The sequence below is a fragment of the Coturnix japonica genome, chromosome 4, assembly GCF_001577835.2.
Source record: "Coturnix japonica isolate 7356 chromosome 4, Coturnix japonica 2.1, whole genome shotgun sequence".
Classification (NCBI taxonomy): domain Eukaryota; kingdom Metazoa; phylum Chordata; class Aves; order Galliformes; family Phasianidae; genus Coturnix; species Coturnix japonica.
This window is the reverse complement of record NC_029519.1, coordinates 49,336,943-49,359,264: the sequence shown is the minus strand read 5'-3', so window position 1 is coordinate 49,359,264 and position 22,322 is coordinate 49,336,943. Positions and strand designations below refer to the sequence as shown.

At 38.2% G+C, this 22,322-nt stretch overlaps 1 protein-coding gene across 4 annotated transcripts in view; it reads left to right on the top strand.

Moving 5' to 3' along the window:
* The window catches only part of LOC107313570 (bifunctional heparan sulfate N-deacetylase/N-sulfotransferase 3), a 66,520-nt gene that overhangs the window by 12,690 nt on the left and 31,508 nt on the right, over positions 1-22,322 (top strand). For all 4 annotated transcript variants that reach the window (XM_015861926.2, XM_015861923.2, XM_015861924.2 and 1 more), the window contains exons 3-4: positions 16,246-16,333; positions 19,244-19,398. In XM_015861926.2, coding sequence (XP_015717412.1) covers positions 16,246-16,333; positions 19,244-19,398 — 243 coding nt within the window. The remainder of the gene's footprint in view (positions 1-16,245; positions 16,334-19,243; positions 19,399-22,322) is intronic.

Here is a 22,322-nt window from a genome sequence, read left to right as displayed (position 1 = left end):
TATGCATTCTTGAGAGGAATGTAGTTTCTTTCTCTTTTATGAGTACTGAGGCAATACATCAATTAGGAGACACACATTTGGGAAAAGAATCTTGAACTTGCAATGTTTTTTGCTATTAGACTTGGTGAGGAATTGGACTGCAAGAGCATTCCAGCTAGTGATTCTCTTTCATATCATCTGTGCCAAATGGTGTACTGATAGCACAGAAGATGTAGCCAAAAAGAGTCAATTCGTAGAATTTTAGCCTCCGTCACTCACAGTCTGACATCTTGCCCAGATTTTGAGTTTTATAAGGTACACATCTCTATCAGAGCTAGTCCTCTGTCTTCCCACAATAGACAACACAGAGAAAAAGATGGTCTTTAGGCAGACACTGATTAAGTTAATTGCACCTTAAAAGCCGATATTTTGCTCACAAAATACTCCTAGAGTGACTAAGATCAAGGCTAAACATTTGCACTTGGTCACATGAACCTCATTTTTTGTTCCAAATCCAATTTTGCCTTCATTATCCTATTTCCTCAGTGCTTTAGTGGTCATCTCTTGTCTAATGCAACAGGGATTTCTCCTCTAATATGTAACTGTGTTATCCTTACACTGCAAATTTGTCCTCCCTCATCAGTATAGCTTAAATTGATACTGTTGTTTAAAACCCATTTAGTGTCTTTCTCTCCTGTGTAGCGTATGTAGAAAGAAAGCAGGGATTCCAGTGGCAGAGCATTCCACTGGTATGCTTTTCAGTTTTAAAAATACAAGGCCATATCTTTTCAACTCCTCTTGCTTAGGATTGACCTATATATTTCCTTCAGAGAAACTTCTGTATATTGTGTGTTGAAGCTGAGTGGCTAGAATGTGCCAGAAAGCCTGAACTGCCAAGGCACAGGGCAGTTCTGTCACAGTAGAAAGCCTAATGAAGTTAATTGTTTCTTTATCTATAGGATCGCACAGCAAGTTATCAGTAAAGAAATGATAGGTATAGAAGAAAATGGAGGCTGCACAGAAGTGACAGGAATGAGGATAGTTAGGTCTGAGTGTGCCACTTCTGGGATTAAGCTGGGCAGCACTGGAGGATTCTAGGTGTGTTTGCTCCTCCCACCCTGCACCTGCATAAGATAGAAACAGCTAAACCCAATGGAATAGGCTTGGCACTGACTGTACAGCTTATTGCGGTACTAAGTGCAAGAAGACACAAAGCTTGCTTAGTAATCATGTGTCCTCAGAATGAAATCCCTAAATAGAGCTTGAATGTCAAACAGCAGTGCTGGCATGTTCCCTAAGAACTGCAAAGCCATATTTCATTCAAATTTCAATATTTCAAATGAAATATTTCATATTTCATTTTCATATTTGGGAGTGTTCAAGAAACGCTTGGATGTGGCACTGAGGAATATGATTTAGCCAGGAAGTATTGGTAATGGTTGGACTAGATGATCTTCTAGGTCTTTTCCAACCTTGATAATTCTGTGATTCTGTGATTCTTTTCCCAGTAGGGTAACTGCGTTGACCCATTCCCACCAGTTGGAATTAAACTGTTCTGTTTAATTATACAGAATTTCTCAGGTGCAGCAGCTGTGAAAAGGGTGCTGTGTATCTAAGGAACATTGCATTAAAAATGTGAAAGAAAGTAAGCACCGATTGACCTCCAGATATTCTTTCTATCTTGGAGTCCATTCATGTTGGTGCATCAAGCGAGAGGAAGCTTTCAGTTGTAGTGCTTTATCTGTTATAACGAAACCAAATTTCATTCTTCCTGTGAATTTGGTGTCTCTTGTTGGTTCATTGTTTGCTGGAATTCATGGCTTGTTGGCTTATTTTGGTGATGGTGTTCAGGAGTTTCTTCAGAAAAAAAGCAGTCCAATGTGGTTGTCCTTAGCCCCACTGAACCTGTGAGAATCATCAGAATTGTACCACTCACACCACTCACATTTCTGGTGCACTGCAGCCTTTGAGGCCTTCAGCAAAACAGTTTAAGTATCATTGAGGTGGGTAATATTCTGTGTATCTGTTGTCCTACTTCTGTTAGGACCAGGTATACAAATAAGCTAAGTATTTTCTATACCAAAGGAACTCTGTTTAAGTTTTGAACGTTTGGAGGAGAACATTTTTCACTTTGCAGGTGCCCCATGTGGGAGGGTTGGGTCAGGGCAGTGATACTTCCCCATACATCCTCATTTGTATTTACTGGCTGCAATGAAACTTAACTGCTCAATGCATGGTCCTCTGGAGTGTTAAGACAAAAGATATCTCTAAAAGACAAGGCAGGTCACTAATCATAAAGCTGTATATGGAGATTTCCTTTTTCCCCTTTTTCACCAGCACTGAAAAAATAAGTAACTTTTTTTACTATTATTTATTTAATTTAAAAGCTTGTGACACTGTAAGTTTTCATGCAGTCCTAAATCTTGAAAGTGTTTTTTCCACGCAGACTCCTAAGTGAACTATGATCCTGCTGCGGCCCGGAGAAGTTAGGGAAGGCAGAAAACAGTTACAGCTTTTCTTATTGTCAAAGGGGCTGCAGAAACTGCTTGTCGGTCTGGTAAATCCTGTGTGATCTTAAGGGCTGGTAAGAATTATTTGTTTCAAGCTGTTTTACCCCAGTTTGACTACTGGTTATGCACTCCCTGGCCCATCCTACCAGTAACATCTTCTAGTTAAGCATGACATGCAGTGTTTCCTTCTAGTTGTCTTACTTTTACCAGCAAGTTCCTTGGTGCCCAATGTTCCAGTTCACTTCAGCAGCAAAGCTGAGCTTTGCCTTAAGGATGCATTTTCTTAACAGCCATTTATATCTGGTCAGGGGATCTATAGCCATTTAAAGATATCTGTAATGTACCACATGAAACTGATATCACCTCATAGGGCATCATTTTTCTAACAAAAGTATGAGCACCTACAGAGGAGAAAAAAAAAATAAAAAAAGAAGGAATTAATGGCTAAGCATAATTTTTCACTTGATCTGGCTCACAAATTGCATCTTTAGCTACTTGCCCAAATACTCATTTACAAATAAATTAAATAATCCCAGGATATGGCCAATGAAGTTTTGAGATATTCTACAGTCACTGTTTTACTTGAACGCACGTGGGTTTTTTTTAGGCTATCTCTGAGAACATGTGGTTTTCAAAAAGTGACTTGAGGCAAAATCATTTTCTTTTCTGGAAAGGAGTAATTTATAATAAAGGACAGAGGAGAAAGCACCACTGCTGGAGAGGAAGCCAAGGATTTCTTGCTATAACTTCTCATTTGTTTGACCACGGTCATCTTACCGGTCTGGTTTGCTCAGTGGAGCTTCTTACACATGCTGAACTGTTCCCAGATATTGTTTCTACACAATACTTTCTAAAATTTTTGCTTCTAACGCCAATAGTAAAATTAAAAGACAAAAAAAATAAAAAAAGGAAGTTCTTGGTATTTTTTGATAATTTTCAGATACATACATGCTTCCACTGAAATGTTACTTTAAGTAATGTGTTGTAGTTTCAGCAGCTGACATATGGAAGTAATAGAGAAAAGAATTACAGCTCCCTTTTTATAACCAAATGAAGGCAAATGCTCTGGGGACTGTCACACATGACATATGGCAAGAGAGTTTCCTTCCACCCATAGTGATTTGCTGCCGTTTGGGAAGCTTATTAGCATTCTCAGAACAAGGTTGTTATTGATCCCATTATTTTCTCACATGGAGGTTAAACCACTCTTAGCACATTTAAGGGGGAAAAGTACTGCATTCCCAGCCCATATCTCTACTAAGTGACTGTTTCTTTGCTTACCTGTGTCACAGGTCTTGCAGTTTAACTGTTGGACGCAGCTGAAAAAAATACTGCGCTTTTGGTGTTGATGTAACTTCACGGCTTTTATAATTAGCACACTTCCTGCCTTACCAAAGAAATTACATCTATGAATCTACTGTTGATTTCCCAAATCAGTAGGTGTGCAGCATGGATGCAGCTGCATATATGTTATAGCAGTTAAGGAAATCTTTTTCATTTTTAATTCTTTTTCTCTGTAGTGTGGTGAGCACTTTGATATCCGTAGGCTAAATGAATTCTCTTACCAGTGGTGTCTGCCTTTTGTATTTTCGTTGCTGTTATTGATGGAATTGTTCACTGTGAGAGTGGTTTAGCTATTCTATTTCAGTATTAAGTAGTTATTAATTATATTAAGTTATGTTAATCACTAATACATTAAGGAGTTATGTTCATATAGCTGAACTCTTTCTAGCAATGCTTCTACTTTTCCCTTGGCTAAGTTTGTTATGCAGAGGTGTCTTTATACTTAAACGTAAGTCTTCGCTTACAAAGAAATCCACACCAAATGCTTATGTCCACACAGCATGCCATACTTGAGTGATCATTTTTGGCTCACAGCCATGTAGTAAGCAAGTTCTGTCTCCTTTCCTTTTCTCAGAAACTTGCAATTTAAGAATGAATGTGAATATTTTCATGGATGAGATGAGAATGCATGTAATTCTGCACACTTTGCTTTGAATATAGTCAACATAACCTAAGCTCAACTCTGTTTGGGTTGATCCATATGGCTGTGAAAGCAAAACCTGCCATTCTAAAACTTACAAAGTGAAATGTGAGTCAGGACGTATTGAAACCTTAGTATGCAATGTAAGACATTCAAATCAGCTGGATAATTCACTTCTGCTGAAAAAGCCTTTTCAGAGTTTCAAGATCAGTACTTTCAAAGCTGTCTGTTGTACAGTGAATAACAACATTTTGAGAGCAAAAGAAAAAGGGAAGTTGAGGGACATCAAAGCTCAGTAAGTACCTTCTGTGCGTTAATGTACTAGACCTGAGGCAAGATTCTAACATTCTGTGGCATGTGTGGCATCCTAATTCAGGACTGGCTGTGTGCTGGAACTGCTTTCCAGCCTACTGGCAGTGTAGCCCTCTTTGGCCCTGTCCTTCCATACACACTGCAGGCTCTCAGGTCTGAGAGAATTCTTTTTGTTCTGTTTGCAACTTTCTTTATTAAGTCTCTCGGAATGCTGCAGGCATGCTGTGAGAAGCACTTTGTTAATAAAATAATAACAATGCAACTACAGCTGTACAGATTCATCGCCATACGTGCGGCTGGTAAAAGAATTATTCTGGGCCTTTTCAAATGACAAGCTTGCTGTCCAATTCCTCCTGCTAATAGAATGGAATAAAATTTTCACAGGCAACAGATTGAAATGCTGAGCAGACAGTTATAGAAATCAAAGCAATTAACTGTAGAACATATCAAGATTGGCTCTGACATCTTCGCAGATTTTCAGTCATATCAAGAAGGCACAATATGGCTAGAACAGAAAAAGGAGAGGTAGAAGTGGGACAGTTATTGAGTAGCTGCTCTCACGAGAGCAGTTGCATGGAAAGTGTCCATCCTTCTCTCCCATCTAGTCTGGAAGATGTCAGTGCCACAGCAGGGTTTAATCTGCATGGTCATGCTTACAGAACAAAGTGAAAGAAATTCAGTAGGTTGACCGTATGTTTGTAATCCTTTATGGAATAGCAGTGCTGTATTTCCGTACAATTCTAGTTTACTTTTCCTTACAGATTTCAGTGTGACTGATCTTTTTGCATATAAGATAACACAAGATAAAAGTGATACTTCCTCATTAAAAATCATGTTCAACAAAGCATAAAATCCTTATGATCGATTTAAAAATAAATAAATAGGAGATTCCTTCTCGTGCTTTGCAGCCTTTGGGATAATTTAGTATTGCTCCTTAGAATGTACTTTTATAGTGAAAATAAATAATAATATTTTACAGTAGGAAAGTATTTCATCTTTCATCTAGAAACCAAAGAGGTTTCTAGAATGTTGCATTCAGTTCTGCTGCACTTAATTAGAAACATCTAGGGACTACTTAGACAGAGACACCAGGACAATCAGGAAATGTCTGAGCTAGGGCTAGAAAAATAAAGACCAGGGAACTTGGCAAGTAATGGTGACCAAAGCATTACCAAAAAGCAATATGCTGCAGGTGTTTGGAGACTGTAAGCAGTGAAGGTGGACAAGAATTACTTGATGTAAGGTACTGAGATATTTGGCTGAACAGCCAGTGGTTCCTTATAATAGCATGTGTTTTATGTAGTTGAACAGAGGGTAGTATCTGAAAGGAGCAGGAAGGATTATGTAAGTCTTTAAAAATTAAATTCAGCAAGAGAGGATGAAATATGGAAGCAATGTAACGTTGGCGGGGAATTGGTACTAAGATGTACTCTCTCTTACAGTGTAATGAAATGCAAAGCTCACTTTGGATCCCTATATGTCAGTTTGAGTTCCCTAGGTGTAGAATTTAGTCATTTGGGGGTGTTTACCTACCTACATGTAGTTTCTGTAATCTTGCCCTTTAGGAATGAGAGCAGTTGTGCAAAACTGGAAGAGATGTATTAACTGTTCAAACTAAATAATCCCCCCGTGTTTCTCTTACCAGTTGTCCCATGTTTCACACAAAATCTTGATTATTTTTTTTTTCTTTTTATTTCCTCTGCTGAAGTATTTCTCCTAGACCAGGTGCTATGTAGGAGTCAATGAAGCTGTCCAAATTTTGATTACCCTATTTTAAGTTCTTAAGTCTTCTCTGTGTTGACGACATATAATCATAACTCAAGCCCTGAGTTTCATGTCAGCTCTTTTGTGCCAGCCTTCCTTGCCTGTTTTTTTGTTTGTTTTTTTTTTCATTTTCTACCAATTATTTGATGCAAGGGCTGATTTAACAGAGGAAGTTCACTCAGTAACTTGGAAGCTACTAATAAAGATTGGGGGGGGGGGGAGGGCGACCTTTACACATCAGCTCATCCAAGACAAGGGAGGGAGATGGACAGGTGAGTAGATAAGAATTTTTACATAGGCAAGACAGGAAGAGAAGCTTGGACATCTATTTGCTGCAGTTGGGGAGAAACAAGAAATAAATTTCTGAGTACACTGTAACATCTGCATGCTGCCCAGCCCATGGTATGGTTCATTTCTTCTGCATGACAGTGGTGTGGTAGCTCTGCTACACTTGTTTGTATAGGGCGAGCAACAGGATGTTTATCTGAATTAAGAGAGAGCAAGTCTTCATTTATTTGTGCTTTATTTTATTTGTTCTCTAAGGTGTTAAACTAAGTATTAGCACCAATATTATTGTGCTTGTCTAAAACCCTTAAGGGGAAAAAAAAGTGTAACATCTCTTTTTGTCTGGTAACAGCATGCAATGTCCAGTATTAGTTTTCAAGCTACCTAAATTGCAGCATGTTCTTCCTTAGCCCATGATTTGAGTGTTACTTTGAACACATAACAAATTTATTTGGTAATCGTAGCTAGTGTTAGTAACCACTCTAATTACTGGAAAAGTCTTGTAAAATTTTAAATGCTTTAAAATTTGTACGCTGTAGAAAAATAGATAAATACCACTCACTGTTGCACTGTGATTGTCAATATAATTTGGCCAACCTTTCAAAATCTTGTTTATTTAAAATTCTACTGAAGAAGCCCAAGCTTTTCAACTTAGGAGGCAGTTCAATCCATGTTTATCCAGGGTCTAACACTGAGGTTCAGAGAATACTAATGCTGACAAAATAAATCAGATTTTAGCTTGTTCAAAGGCCATATTCACAGATAGTTGGTATCTGATGTACACAGCAGTGATACCACACTTTAACTTTCCTTTCCAGAAAACATCATGCATTTATAATGGCTCTGTTTGCCTTTGTCAGTCAATCAACCCAACAACTTCTGAACCTACGGGCCAGTTTCATTCCAACTTGATAGATATAGAGAGTTCTCAAAGATGGTTGGAGTCCTTCTAGATGCCAGGAAATCAGTGGAATAAGACATGTGTAGATCAATGCATGTTCTAAAACAGGACTCAGTGAGCTCTGCTTTTATCCCTTCGCTTTGATGTGCCCCTGGCATGTCAGTCTATGTCTGAAAGCTAGTGATAGCACAGGCCATCTCTTATTTGTCTAGATAGGAATGGCGGGGGTGGCGACATGGTGGAAAAGGAAGGTGGGGCTTTTGGAACCAAAAGGGCAGATAAGTCCCAGGGGTGAAATCCAGACTACTGAATGGTAAGAGTAGGTTTTGGGGACAAATCTGTGTTAGAAAAAAAGTTTTATGACACAAATTACTTGCTTTGTGTGCCAGCAGTGAGTGAAAAGGTGGGTCTGAAATCTAACTTGCATCTCTAAAATCACTGTCATTTTGGCTACAGCCACTGACAGATGCATGTGAATGGGGTGGATGTAATGATAGCTGCTGCTCTGTGAGGCCACTGCTATCCCTTCTGCTGAGAGATGAAGCCTGGAAATTCTTCCAGTATTGAATCTTTTGGATATTTTCATAATCCAGTGTCTGTACAGAACCACGTGTTGGGGGTAAAGGGGCCTCTAGCAGCTGAACCAGGCAGTGCATGATGAATAGGAGTGCACATATTTTGCCATATAGAACATGATGGCCAGTCCACACTGTGAAGCACAGCTCTATTTGGGGAGCAGCCCTCCTCCAGTCAGACGCTGATTGCTGTGTCTGGTGGCAGCAGTGAAGGCTAAAGCCTTAGTTCTATGTCAACTGGCCTAGGTTTTTTGACCTTTAATTAAAAGAAATGCAGGGCTTCATTTCAGTTAACTGTAAGCTAATGAGATCGTTTAGCTGTTCAGTGATGGTCGCCTCTTTCATCAAAGTACAGTTTAATTAAGAGCTACTAATTGCAGAATCCCATACAGAATCCTGAAAACAGCGTGATAATTACATTACTTTATTAAATACTATTGGCACCGTGTATTTAAAACCTTCCATTTACCTTGTCATAATGAGCTTATTCTCATTAGCTGCTATCTCAACCTCCAAGAAGTGAGAAGCTGGTGATAGAACTTAGTCAAAGGTATAACTTAAATCTCTTCATTGTACACATGATACATCTGGATGAAAGAGCCTAATTACTTTGAAATGTGTAATTGGGCCATCATCAAGATTGTTATTTACATGATACAAAAAATACCCAAAGGAGGTTCCAGCAACAGTAAAATTGTGTTCTTATGGAAAACTTTGGAAAATGTTGTCTCAAATGACTTGTGTCAGAAGTGACTACTTGGTTTGTTTGTTTGCTTTTAGTGTTCTTTAGAGCATATCAAATTCAGGTCCCTATCTCTGGTAATCAGGATTGCATGTTTGCATACAGTTTATAAGCATAGGTGTTACAGCCTAACAGAATCTTTGCATAGAAGCTGTAGGTTTTCTCCTGAATTTTTTGAAAATCAAATTCACTGTGTCTCATACTGGATACTGAAAAAACCAAGCTGCACATCATCAGGCTTCAGCCTTCTATTTCATCTTATTAATACTTTGAAGAGCAGCTGGGTTGCTGAGTTAGTGGTGCTTATTGAATATATTGAAAAGATTTGCACCAACTTTCTTACTTGTTTAGTGCGGTCCTTAATGCTATAGGAAACCTGTTAAGATCCGTAGATGGACGGTTGGAGTACAGTCACAGCTAATGCAATCAGTGACAGCTTTGCCTGTCCTCCACATTAAACACCTGGGCTCTAAGGCACTCTCTCTAACAGAGAATTTAAAAATGGAATTGCTGAAGATATAAGCTAGCTGTCATTAAAACATACCGATTTTTAAATAATAAGACTTAAAGTCTTCTCCAAAGATTTTTTGCACATATTTTTAGTTTTAAGTTCTGCCATGGTCCTCTGTAAACAGTCGTCTTGCTGGCGTATGGTGCTTCCAAACTGTTAATTAAGTTGTCCTATTTTTAAGGGATTGCTATATTTAAGGGTAGACCTTTCAAAATCTAAAATCAAAAATTTGTAATGCAAGGAATATTTTTTCTTTAAGTCACTGCATCTTAAGAAACATTATTTCCCTAATTTTTAATATTCCGTACAAAATAACAGGCATAGTTATATAAAATAACAGGCATAGAATCTGCTATGTTATGAACTTCAACATCATTATTATCACTTGAGCTTTGTTTCAGCAAACTCTGCTGGATTGTGTCCTATTGGGTGTCTTGCTTCTGCCAAACTATAGAGCAGTATCCTTTCCACACATAGTTTAGGGTCTGTTTATAATTTATGGTCTCTGGCAGCTGAACACTTTGCTGGAAAGGCCTGAAGATTTTTTTTGTTTTGGTTTTTCTCTCTTGCCCTCTGTAGCCCAGCTCAGTTGATAGAATGCACAGAGAAATGTCATCATTCTTCTCCTTTTGTCTGAAGGGTATTCAAAATATTTTTCAGATAAACCCAGTATACCCAAAGCAATTATTCTTTCTGCTGCATAGATTAAATGTTTATGGTAATGGGTGTCAGAATGATAATCTTGGAAATCCAGAAAGAATAGACATTGAATTTTAATGATGTTCTAAAATACATAATGTATCTTGAGGGAAACATTTTTCCTCAGAAGTAAAATAGTCTGTCTAATAAAATAATGATTCTCAGCCACGTGGGATGGACCCTTATTGACACTGCCTTATGTTTCTCCTTGCTGTGCTACCTTCCATTGCCTTCATACACTCCAGATTCTTGCTGCTGCCTTCACTGCCATAGCTCCTCAATGGTTGCTGTCACCGCATCACTGGGGCTCACTTTCAGCTTCTTATCACACTGATTTGATGTTTCTTGTGGATCCCTGCTTCTCCCTCACTGCTCTCTCCCTTCCTTAGGCAGAATGTCCCTCCTCCTTCCTTTTCTTCTGTAAATCTCAGCAGTGCCAGAACAAAAGTCAGAACCAGAGACAGTTTGTCTCTGGTCTGTGCTATGCTGGTCCATGTCTCTGAACACCTTGTTAGCACCTCAAAGCCAAGGACCAGAATGCAGAAGACGGTAAGGCAAACCTCAAAATACAAATGGGAGATTTCAAGTAGTGATTGTTGAATTGCTGAAGCACAGTGCTTTAAAAGAAGCTACTTCTGCATCCAAGCACCAATGAAGGTGCTTCGTGTACTTAACTTGTGTGCTTTCACATTACACTTAATACCAAATTGTTTTAAATTTTCAGGAAGTCTTTGCTATTAATGAAGAGCAAGTGTGGTTTAATAAGCAAACAAATTTGTTATTCAGTGATTCCATTTATAGTATGTGCAACAGCAAAGTAAATGTTCTGAAAAGAGATTTGTTTTCTGAAGAAAAAAAAAGAGCTCAGTGTTGTGATTTTTCCAGCCAGTCTTTCTTCCTTTTGTTACTGATGTGGAGAAGGTTTTGAATTGAAGTTTAGTGTCTTAATGCTTCAGCACTGTGAGCCTATGTCTACTTTCTTGCTAATTTAGTTAAAATCTTTGTAGTACAAGTAAAATTAACAGTTATGAACTGTTTTGCTTTTCAAGTGTCTGAGTTCTTTAGCAGCTCTTGAGCAGGAGAATGGTCATAAATATGTTGGCATGACTGCAGAAACACACAATAGTTCCTTCTTCATGAAACAAGATTAAAGCATTCTTGATTTATGTATTTGATAAGCTGAGATGTTTGGGATAGAAGACTTTGTTGATGTTGAAGAAATTACTACCATCTGTTTATCAAAGACAAGTTGACACTTCTGACATCTCTGTAACAGGCTATAATGGGAACTCATGTGAAGAGGCATTTGAGAACAGGAGTAAGAATGGTTTCCTGACTAAGGAGATGGGAAGCAAGTTCTGGCAATATGAGTTTTATTCTTGGCTTTACTGCTGATTTACTTGAGCAAAAGCTTGAAAGCTTTTAACAGCCCATTGTCATCTGTCTGTGCCTCTGTTTTCTTTGTAAACAAAGTTGAAATTTCTGAATGAAAAGTGATTTAAAAAAAGAGCTACGCATTCTGGTTGTCAGGAAAGGAGGCCATCCTTACAAAGGCAGGAACTTTCATATTTTTCCATGTTCATTCAGAAACAGTCCTCTTGGCTTCTACTGTTGCTTTGGTGATCTTGGAGCACATTTTCCCTTAAATTCTTATTTAAGTAAGTTCCTCTCAGGTACTGATCGATAACATAACATTGGCAATTATAGCAGTTTATATTTGCTTAGAGGTTTCATCAGAAGTGAAAATGAAATAACTTAAATGGGATCGTGCTAATTAATCACCCGAGGATCTGACTTTATTGACAACGTAATGCGATTCCTTGTATTCCTTTCATTATACTATAAATATGTCATATGCTGGGACTGGAAGAACTCTGTCTTACTCTCATGGCAACTTTTGTCTGTTCCTTGGATTGTAACAGTGCCTCTTTCTGAGACTGTTTTGGACTACTGGTGAACAAAGGGATCTCTCATCCTATATTGAATTCTCACATTTGATTTCTGGTAAAATAAATTGCCTAAACCCAATGTGTGAGCTAGAAAAAGTCTAAAATGAAATACTCCGTTGTAGCTGTGTACATAATAGTGATTACACAGCCAGCAGTTTTATTTTCCTTACAGTACCAGTGGAAATATAACAAATGGAGTAAGTAATTATTTATAAACAGAGGAAGAATTTACCAAATGGGTTTTACTAGCATGTTTATATAACAGCTCATCCCCAGGTGGATTTTTCATAAAACAATTGTAAAATAAAGAAAATATCACCAACTTACCTTCAGTGTACAGAATAGCATTAGAAATAAAATTTCAGGCTCTTCCTCCCCCCTACTTCTTTCTGTCTCTGATAGAAACTCACAGTAACAGTCCCTACCATCTGCTACTATATATTTTTCCTGAGTTTTAACATTTTGCTTTTAGAACCTGAAAGATTAGTAAAATGTCAAGTTACCAAGAAAATAATCATGGGCACGACAACTCAAATGTTATCTCAGCTTGTCTGTACAAAAGATGGTTCACAGTAGGGCTGTGCCCTCCCTATGCAGATAGAGCAGGTGAGCAGATATGCAGTTGGTTATCAGCTGGCACATTTTTGAACAGCAGTGTTAGATTTTAGCAGAACATATCTTGATTTTAATTAGAATAACATGGCCAAAAAAAAACCAAACCAAACCAAACCAAACAAACAAACAAACAAAACATTGGGATCTCTTTTGAAGTTCATTCTGTAGAAAATGAACTCCAGATCTCCTTTAAAGGTTTGTGTCATTTGTGATAGAAGATCAGTGAGGACTGGAAGCGGGGCTTTCTTGCTGGACTGCTGGCCTAGAGGAAATGCAGCCCCCAGGTACTCAGTGTGAGAAGGTGTTAGTTACACCAGTAATGCCAACTCCCAGCCAAGAACTAAGCACTGAATTATATTGTTATGGAAATGTCAGGAGTTTTTCCTACCCTGCTCCTAGCCACAGATTGAGAACCTGGAATCGTAGCTGTCCTGTTAGCCATGTGGCTACAGCACACTCAAAACTGCAGCAGCAAGCTCCCTCTGAACAGCTTTACTCAAGCATTTCTAGTTTCTTTCCTTTCTGTTTTTCCATTGACTGGAACTTAGACTGGGTCTCAGAAGCTGAGAGGTAGTTAGAAAGGTAAGGGATAAGGACTTCAGCTCAAAAATCCTTCCCAGTGCTTCATAGTTGAATGGTTGATTCTGCATGGCAGTAAATGCTACATAAAGAATTTATTTTTAAATGTAACCTTGACAGAGGCTGCACAGGGCAGTCCTCTACAGAGTTTTCTGTCATGGGGCAGATAGCTTTAAGGAAATGTATTTGACATTAAAATTTTAGAAATATCAGAGTATTTCCCATCATTTGGGACTTTGCTTTATCCCAAAGCCTGTGTGACTAAACTTTTATCACTGTGAGTGTAATGTTGGTTTTTTTCTGTCCTAAACTCCTTGAAAGTTGTATGGTGCAGAAAGATCCAAAAATCTGCCTACCTGCTGGGCTGCTGAGGAACCTACTTCCCTGGCATGCAAACGCCTTCAGAATGATATTTTGAAGGTTTCTAAATGTTATGTTCTTCCATTGGGGCCTGTTGAACTCAGTTCCAAGGAAGAGAGCTTTGCAACCCATTCATGTCATCTTGCTGTCAAGCTGTACTCAGAATCTCAAGTTCAAAGTTGCATAGTGTTAATGTAAGAAGCATGTAGCTGTATCATTTACCTCCCATGTTTTTAACTGCACTTAAGTTCTGCAGACTCTCAGGATGGGGACAAGAAGGACTTTCTCCTCTTGCTACCAACTAGCTCCCTCAAGTACCTGCTTTCCAGAGCCAGGCAGAGCCATGGCTTTATCCACTTGCTGAGGCCTAAGGCATGGCCTCACCCTGTGCCTTCCACAGCCCATGTTGCTGCTGTGGAGGTGAGGGGCTCTTCGATCAGTGATGAACAGGGTAGTAAGATGACTGGAGAATGACTGCATTCGCTCTCCTGGCTGTGTCCCAGTGGGAGTAGGTGGAAAGGCTGAGCACTGCAGAGGGAGAGTAGAGCAGAAACAGGGTATGTGCTGCGGTGTGTGGTCATCTCTTGATGGGGATGACCTCTGGGCATGCTGCCTCAGGCTGCTCTTACTGTGGGTGTTGGAGAGTCACTGTTAATGTTTCCTAGGTTTTACCACTTTAATGTTGTAGGTAGGATAGTTCAAGGAAACAAGCTTGACGTACATCGCAGATAAAGGTTGTAGTTTCATTAGAAGTGATGTAAATGAACACTATAAAAGGCCTGAAGAAGAACTTGTGTGCTCAGTAGCTTGTCCGAAAAGGTGAGTATCACCTCCATCTGTGAAATGGGGCTGTATTTTAAGAAACTGTAATCTAACTATGCTATAGCTATATCTAAAGCTGGACTTAACTTCTGTGCTAACATTTTGTTGTCTTTGGCTTCTTGGTTAAAAAAAATTATTGTGGTTAAGTTGCTGACAAGTTGCTAGCAGTGGTGAGGTGCAGGCTGCCCAGAGAACCTGCAAGATTCCCCATCCCAGGAAGTGTTGAAGGCCAGGTTGGATGGGGCCCTGGGCAGCCTGATGTGGTGGGTGGCAGCCCTGCCCAGGGCTGGAACTGGGTGGGCTCTAAGGTCCCTTCTGATCCAAGCCATTCTGTAACTCTAATAAAATGTAAGTGTCCATATGAGCCTTATTCTCAAGGTACCGATCTGTCATTGAATTCCAAAAGTGGGATGCCTACTCGATCTTTGTACCTTTGAAAATATTCTGTGTGGGTTTTTTTATGTTTTTGTGATTTTTAAACTCTTACCATTTTGCAACATGCTCAGAGGTACTTAATTTTGACAGTGGTGTTATTTCTCACCAGTTTATTACTACAGTAGTAGTGCAGTGCGTGCTGCCTTTGAAAAGCCATTGCTGATCTTGAATGTAAAAATTTCCCTTCCTTTCCAAGGCATTACTACTTAGCAGTCGGCACAAGTACCTATTCCTGGATGTGTGTGCTGTAGTGGCCCTGCAGCTGTGCTGTATGCACTCACAAATCCTGAAAACTCTTGAGTGATCTTTAAAAAGCAGCTATTAAATGCTCACCTGAAAGCAGGAAGAGGAATGTGCACTCTGCGTGTCCTTTTAGAGGAGGCTGTTTATGCTTAAGTTTTGTTGTTACTTTCTAGATGTTTCTTAGTTGTTTTGCATGTTTTTTGTTTTATATCGGGGAGCTGGGTTTAGTAAAATTTGGAGAACTGAAATGGTGAACAACAGCAGAGTAGAAGAATTTGGAGAGATAACTCTTTAAAGTAATCTTTAAACCTTGGGAGTGATAAATCAAGAAAAGCATATTGAAATCAAAGACTGAAGCTGTATCTGATGAGTAACAGCTTTCCCCTTTCTACATTCTGTTTTTTGTTTGTACTAACTTAGTGAAAGTACATTTATGCTGACAGACAGTATCATAACTGTCTGAGAAATGAGTCAGAATTTGGGGATAGGATTAAGTGCTTTGATGTGGAATAGGTTTAATTTAGCTTCTTTCTGTCTTTCTGGATTTTTTTTCATTACATTTTGGACTGTGAATAAAATGCTATGTATGTACTTGACTTGATCTAGAGAAACATAACCCTAATAAATGCTGTTTACCTGAGCAGTGGTCTGGGACGCAAGAGATCAGAATTTTGGTCCTGGCAGTGATTACTCAGAAGTGATTTATCAGGGAAAGTTTTTCTGTGGTATGTGCCTTTGATTCCCAATCTAATGATCCAGGGAATAAGGCGTTATTTAGTAGAGAGTCATGTTTATGAGAGAAATGATGCAGTTTGCATGCTGTCTTTAATCTTTTAATGATAATTAAAACATATAAAGGGCTACTTTTACATAGAGGAAAAAAATAGGAAGATGTATGCCTTTAAAACTACTTACATTGTTACATCTAATTTCTGTACCAAGTGTAGTTTTCTACAGTTATATGTTGGTTTATTTTTCAGGCCTTGCTTGACACTCAGAATCTTTTGAGAACACAGATTACAAATTTTACTTTCAATCTGGGCTTTTCAGGAAAATTTTATCACACAGGTAAGAATGGAAAACTAAGATTACTTTCATTTTGGTGGTGTTCATTGTACTATGCTTTCTTCCATGTTTCTCTGGGACATAATTTATGTGATATATCAAATAAATATTTTTCTTCTAAAGTTGTTATGCTGGATTAACCCTTTGTTTGAGCTACTGATCATGTAGGTAGAGTTTATAAATACATCTGCAGCATTGCCTGCACTGGGAAATAGATGGAATTCTTCCTTGCCTTTTATTAAAATTCAGTTCCTTTTGACCTGTTGTTGTGATAAATTGCACTAATCAAATGAAATGTTCTGTTGACTATACTGAGCAATCTGTTGAGCAATCAAAGTTCGTCTGTTTGGTTAGTTTGATCTCTACTATAGCAATACATTTTATCCACTGAAATAATGTAATACTTCAACCACTGTAGCTATATGAAGAAGTAAAAGTTAAGGTATTAATTAGGACTTCATATAGAAGAAGCAGGCAGTCTCTGCTGACAAATAGAAAAAGGCACACTTGAAAAATAGGGCAACATCAGAACCTGAAGGAGAGTCAAAAGACAACACAAGGCCATGTCATAGTTGAAAAATTTTAACATGAAAATAGAAAAGGTAACATAGGAAACAAAAAAGAAGAATTTATTCATAAACAGAGATGCAAAGAACTTGCATAGGCTTGATTGGTTTGCATGTTGAATGGAAGATGGAAGTGCATAACTCCTCTTGCGCTTAGTTGTGTACATTGCTCATAATTTCTTGCCATGTTAAAAGGAAGTCTGTTATTTAGAGCTGAAAACTGAACAGAAGCACTCTCCCTCCCCAAATTTCTTCTGGGCTCAGCAGAGATCACCCTGACTTGCAAGGACTTCTGTCTTCCAGGTGTAACCTGCACAATTCAAGGAGACTGACAGTCCTTAACTCCCTTACATTCAATGGATCACTTTCCACATCCATTCCTGTCCTTTCCTCTTCCCTTCTCTTGGTTAGATTGGCTTGGCAGAAACATCCTGGCTGCCAAGCCTATCACCTGCCAGTGTCTCAGCAGGCAACAGTACTTTCAAGACTATTTGTTTTGTTTCAGTTGACAGCACAGATACTTTGGATGGAGCATGCATGTGGGTTTCCTTGATTTGGTTGACCGAAATTTGGCAAAGATATTGCAAGTTTATAGTACAAACTGACCCAGTTACCAGCTGTAAGCTCAATGAGATGAGCCTATCTTTGTTACAGCCCATCTCTTCCTGAGGCTTTCTTCTTTTCCTGAAGAAAGATTTTCTTCATGACATGGCTATTTTACAGCCCTTAACCACTCCTGTTACATTCCTTGGTAGCAAGTGAACATGACATAGAACCAATTAGTCTCACATGGAGTAAAAAAATCTAATGATACTACAGGTATCAAAACATCATTATATATGTCTGCCTCATTTATTATTTTAGTTCCTTCTGAGGTAAAGAGGAACTTTCAACAATGAAGGAACGTCAGACAAGGTTTTTTGGTGGAAAAAGGAGAAAGTTGATAGGGTTAGTGAGAGTAAGGCCTTACCGATGGAGAAAACAGAGGCTGAAAGTCTGGAAAAGAGTTAGATTTACAAAATACTGAGAGAAAAAGGATTTGTAAATTGTTTTGATTTTTTTGGAAGGAGTAAGAATAAGTGTCCTAGCAGCAGGCAGGAACACAGTGAAAATTGTTAAGCTGTAATTTTTCAAAGTTTGGTTCATGCAGTCTTTATAAAGTAACCCATTAAGGAATTATTTAAATGTGACAGTCTTTGACAGGACTAGCCTATGAATAGAAGTGCACTGGGACTAGACTTAAATATCTGGGCTCAGGGGTTCAGGAGCTTCTGTCCTGATCTGTCAGCTCATTAGACCCTGGTATTTCCCAGCCCTGAAATGCTGTCAGAGACATAGGCTAAGTCTCTGCTAGGAAATTATTTAGGGCTGAAGGGCAGACATGTTGCTAAAGGCAGTGGTCATTGCTGTTGAGTTAAGGGAACAGTCTCTGAAGTGCTCTTAGTCTAGGCCAGCCCCACACTCCTGTGTGCACCCCAGGAGGGAGCAGAGGAAGAACCTCTTCCCAGCAGGTTGCTGGGATGCAGCTGCTTCTCTTGCTGACTGGAATTTATGAGCATCAGATTGGCCAAATGGCTCAGGGTCAGGCCTGTCACCATCTTACTTACTGATGTAGTTGTAGCATGAGAGGTGTAGGAGAGCAATACAGTTACATGCTGCTGCCCAGGCAATTCCTATTAATCAGCACAGTGATTAGAAATTGCTGCAGGGTCTGTTCCAGGGCACTGCATCATTAGGAACAGATGAGGAGAGCACCTGAAAAGGAAGATTCAGAGACTGAGAAATAACTCAGTGAGCTGCAGCATCCTTTTGGGTACATTTGAAGATGAAGGTTTCTGCGAACCTCTCAACAGTTTGTAACTGTAATGGTGAGAGTTAGAAGGAAGATTAAACTATTATGTTATGCAAAATGTTTTCAAAAGGCTGCTGGAAAAAAAAGTATTTCCACGTACCATAGGTAACAAATTTAATTTGGATAAGGAATACTAATAAAGAGTTGCAATATTTTCATTTATCCTAAACACTCTTGTATGCAATTTCTCAACTTCTGTCTCTTAGCTTCTGATGTTATTGATACAGCACATGAATATGAGGACAGTACTATACTGTATATTCAGTATGCTGTGAAAATGGATCACCTAATCTTTTACCTGGATATGGTTACTCCAGGGAGAGGAATATGTGTACTTTCTAAAACCTTAATACTTTGAAAAGTCAATTTTTGTTTTTCTCATTTCCATCTTATATCTTCCAACACTTGTAAGATCGTAATGTAGACTTCAAGGATTAATTTTTTTAATTTTATTCATTTATTTATTTATTTATTTATTTATTTATTTATTTTCAGGCACTGAGGAGGAAGATGAAGGTGATGATTTGCTGTTGAGATCTGTGGATGAGTTTTGGTGGTTTCCCCACATGTGGAGTCACATGCAGCCTCATCTCTTCCACAATGAGTCGTCACTGGTGGAGCAGATGATCCTCAACAAAAAATTTGCCTTAGTGAGTATTATTTTTGCTTTTTATATTGAGTTTATGTATTCAGAAAATCGTTATTTCTGGTTTTTTAGGAAAATCAGTGCTGGTAGGAGCTGGAGAATTCTTAACATATCTATGAACTTGCTCTGTCTATGTTCTAACTACCTGAGCGTGCTGAGTATCAACCATTCCCACCGTGCCCTGACTAATGCACTTTAAGAGAAGCAGGACAGAATACATAAAATTTGGAAACATTCTAGTATGTTTTAGCAACGAAGCTGTGTAAACAACTAACAGATGTCTGGAAGACAAAAGCAGAGTATGGCACAATGCCTGTACTTGAGATCTGCTGCCATAAATGCTTTTCAGCTGTTTTCACTGGTCTCTTGGAAAACTTCAATGGAAATTTTAGTATTTAGGTGTGTGTTTAGCATAGATAATAGGGTTTGAGGGCTAATAGCAGTGGGAGACTGTTGGACGGGTTGAATGTAAAGACATAAAGAAGTGTTATGTCAGAATACGTCTAAAAACACAACTTGTTTGTTAAAATAGAGAAATTTTATATTAAACTTTTTTCATGTCTGAAGCTTTGCATAATAGCCTGCTACTTGTTTCATTTGCTTAAAGTATATTGAATTTAATAACAAAGATCAGTATTCTCCTTATTTGAAAGAGGCTGAAAATGCTGATGCTTTATCAAACTAAATGTGCATAGTGTGTGTGAAATACTCAACTTGGGAATTAGTGACTGAAATCAATGAGTTACTAATACATCAAATATGATAGATTTCATGATTAGAATAAAAGATATTGGTTACTTATTTATTTCTGCATATTGTAAAACTTGAAAAAGGAATCTTAAAATCCAGACATTTATTTAGAGCTAAACGAGGAAGACTGAGACATTAGAGAATACAATTTCTTACATGTTCTGTGAAGATTATTCTTCCTGATGTTTATGCATGCTTAAGTGAAGTAGAAAAGATTAAGATAAAAGGAAGATGAATTTAAATATCTGTGATGGAATTAAATAGTATAAAGCTGTGTAACAGATCATGTCACCACTCTTTTATCTCCCAAGCACTAAAAACCAAAGCCAGATCTTACTCTTTCCTACAATGGCACATTATGCATACTACACTCTAGCTGCAGAGCCTCGTGTTATGTGCACCATGGGTGTGGTATGATCAGTGTAGTGGTGCCTTGGTCTTACTGAGGAGCACTGAGACCTTATCAGAATTCCAAAAGCTATGCCAGCCTCAGGGTGATAAAATCTTATGTCCCATTTTGTGTTCCTAGCGTGCTGTAAATGGCCATAGGGAATTAGTAATTACAACTGTATTTTGAATATTAAAAAATGAGGGTTCTCCAATGAGATTAAACCATATCTCTATGTTAAACGCACTATTATACTGTGAAAAAACAATAGCTTTCTTCCCATGCATATTCAACATTTTTTTTCTTGTTTTTCATGTTCTTCTGGAGCAGAAACAAATGCTGTTCTTTGTGAATTAGCTTAGTTTTGAGCTGTTAGTAAAGCTATCAAATCTTACTTAGATACATATAATATTGAATCTTGACTATTTAAGCTTAGCACAAATAATAAACATTAAGAATGTGTAGGTGCATCTTCATTTGTGTGTGAACATACAAACACCTAGGGGTACAAAAACTCGTGCTTTTCACCCTCTATGCACCTAACAGTATTTGTGACTCAAGGACAGTCTACCCATTTAGGTTGAGGAACATGTAAGGAAAAGGATATCTGAAATGAAAGCTACAGTGAAATTCAAGAGATTCACTGTTCTGGAAAGCAAAGCAAACATAAATAAATAAGATAAAAATCTCTTACAGCATTTGGAAGGAAGGGGTGTGTTTGGATTTCAGTGTCAAGCACATGCAGCACTATTGATTTCTACTATGTGACTGGAAACACAGATGATGCAGTAGATGTGATGTAAAAAATATCACAGCTTCTGTATAAAATTCTTGGGTATTTTAAATTACAGTATCTGTTTGTACCTGGTTACTTTGACAGCAGTGAAGCATGCAGCATTTTTTATATATTACATTTATTGCTGTAATGTGGTATTCCATGCAGTGAGTTGTTTATACGCCATTTGGCTTACGTACCAAATATTTGTGAACATGTGATTGTGGAAACAAATGAAGCTGTGCAGATTCAGTACTTCAGGTAGCACAGGAACTTTTCAATGTGGGCAGAAGAATAACGTCTCTTTCCATTTTTTTTTTCATTGCTGTGTTGTGTGGGGTCTGTTCAGCATCCTCGTAGTGTGTCATGAGCACTTCCTACAGAACGTGCTTCCTGCTCAGGCTTTTATTTCTTGTCAGAAAGACTACTTTCTTGTCTACCTAATTTCCTTTCACTTTAAATCCCTTATGTAAAAACTGGGACAATTCCCATGTTTTTCAGCACACCACTTTTTAAACTGTGTACCCTGTTTTTCTTGTCTTTGCTCTCCTGTCCATCCAGTACATCAGCTTTCATGCAGTACCTCTCCGGAAAAGATGAAGGAAGATTATTTTTCTAAGGTCATGGGCCCGTTTTTCTTTGAGATAAGACTTAAGAGTTTTTTGTATTCTTTAGTAATTGTTTTATTCAGAGGAAGGAACCCAAGTATCACCTACCTCTTATCTTTTCACATGAAGAGTAAATGGAAAATATAGTGAAGATGATGGTACGAATTATATATATAAAAAATACAACTCTTAAATAATGCAAAGGTTTTGTTTGCAAAGGCAGTTTTTTAAAATATTGCTATAGAACATTGTATGGGTAAGCAGAAATATGTGCTTGTGTGCTCTTCTTTAGAAAGAAAATAGAAAAAGTGTCAAAATTCATTAGAGTACGTTGGAAACCAGAAGCTGGAAAGAAAATACATTGAATCTCAAGAGAAAGTAATACTTGAATACTTGCAAGGTCAGTT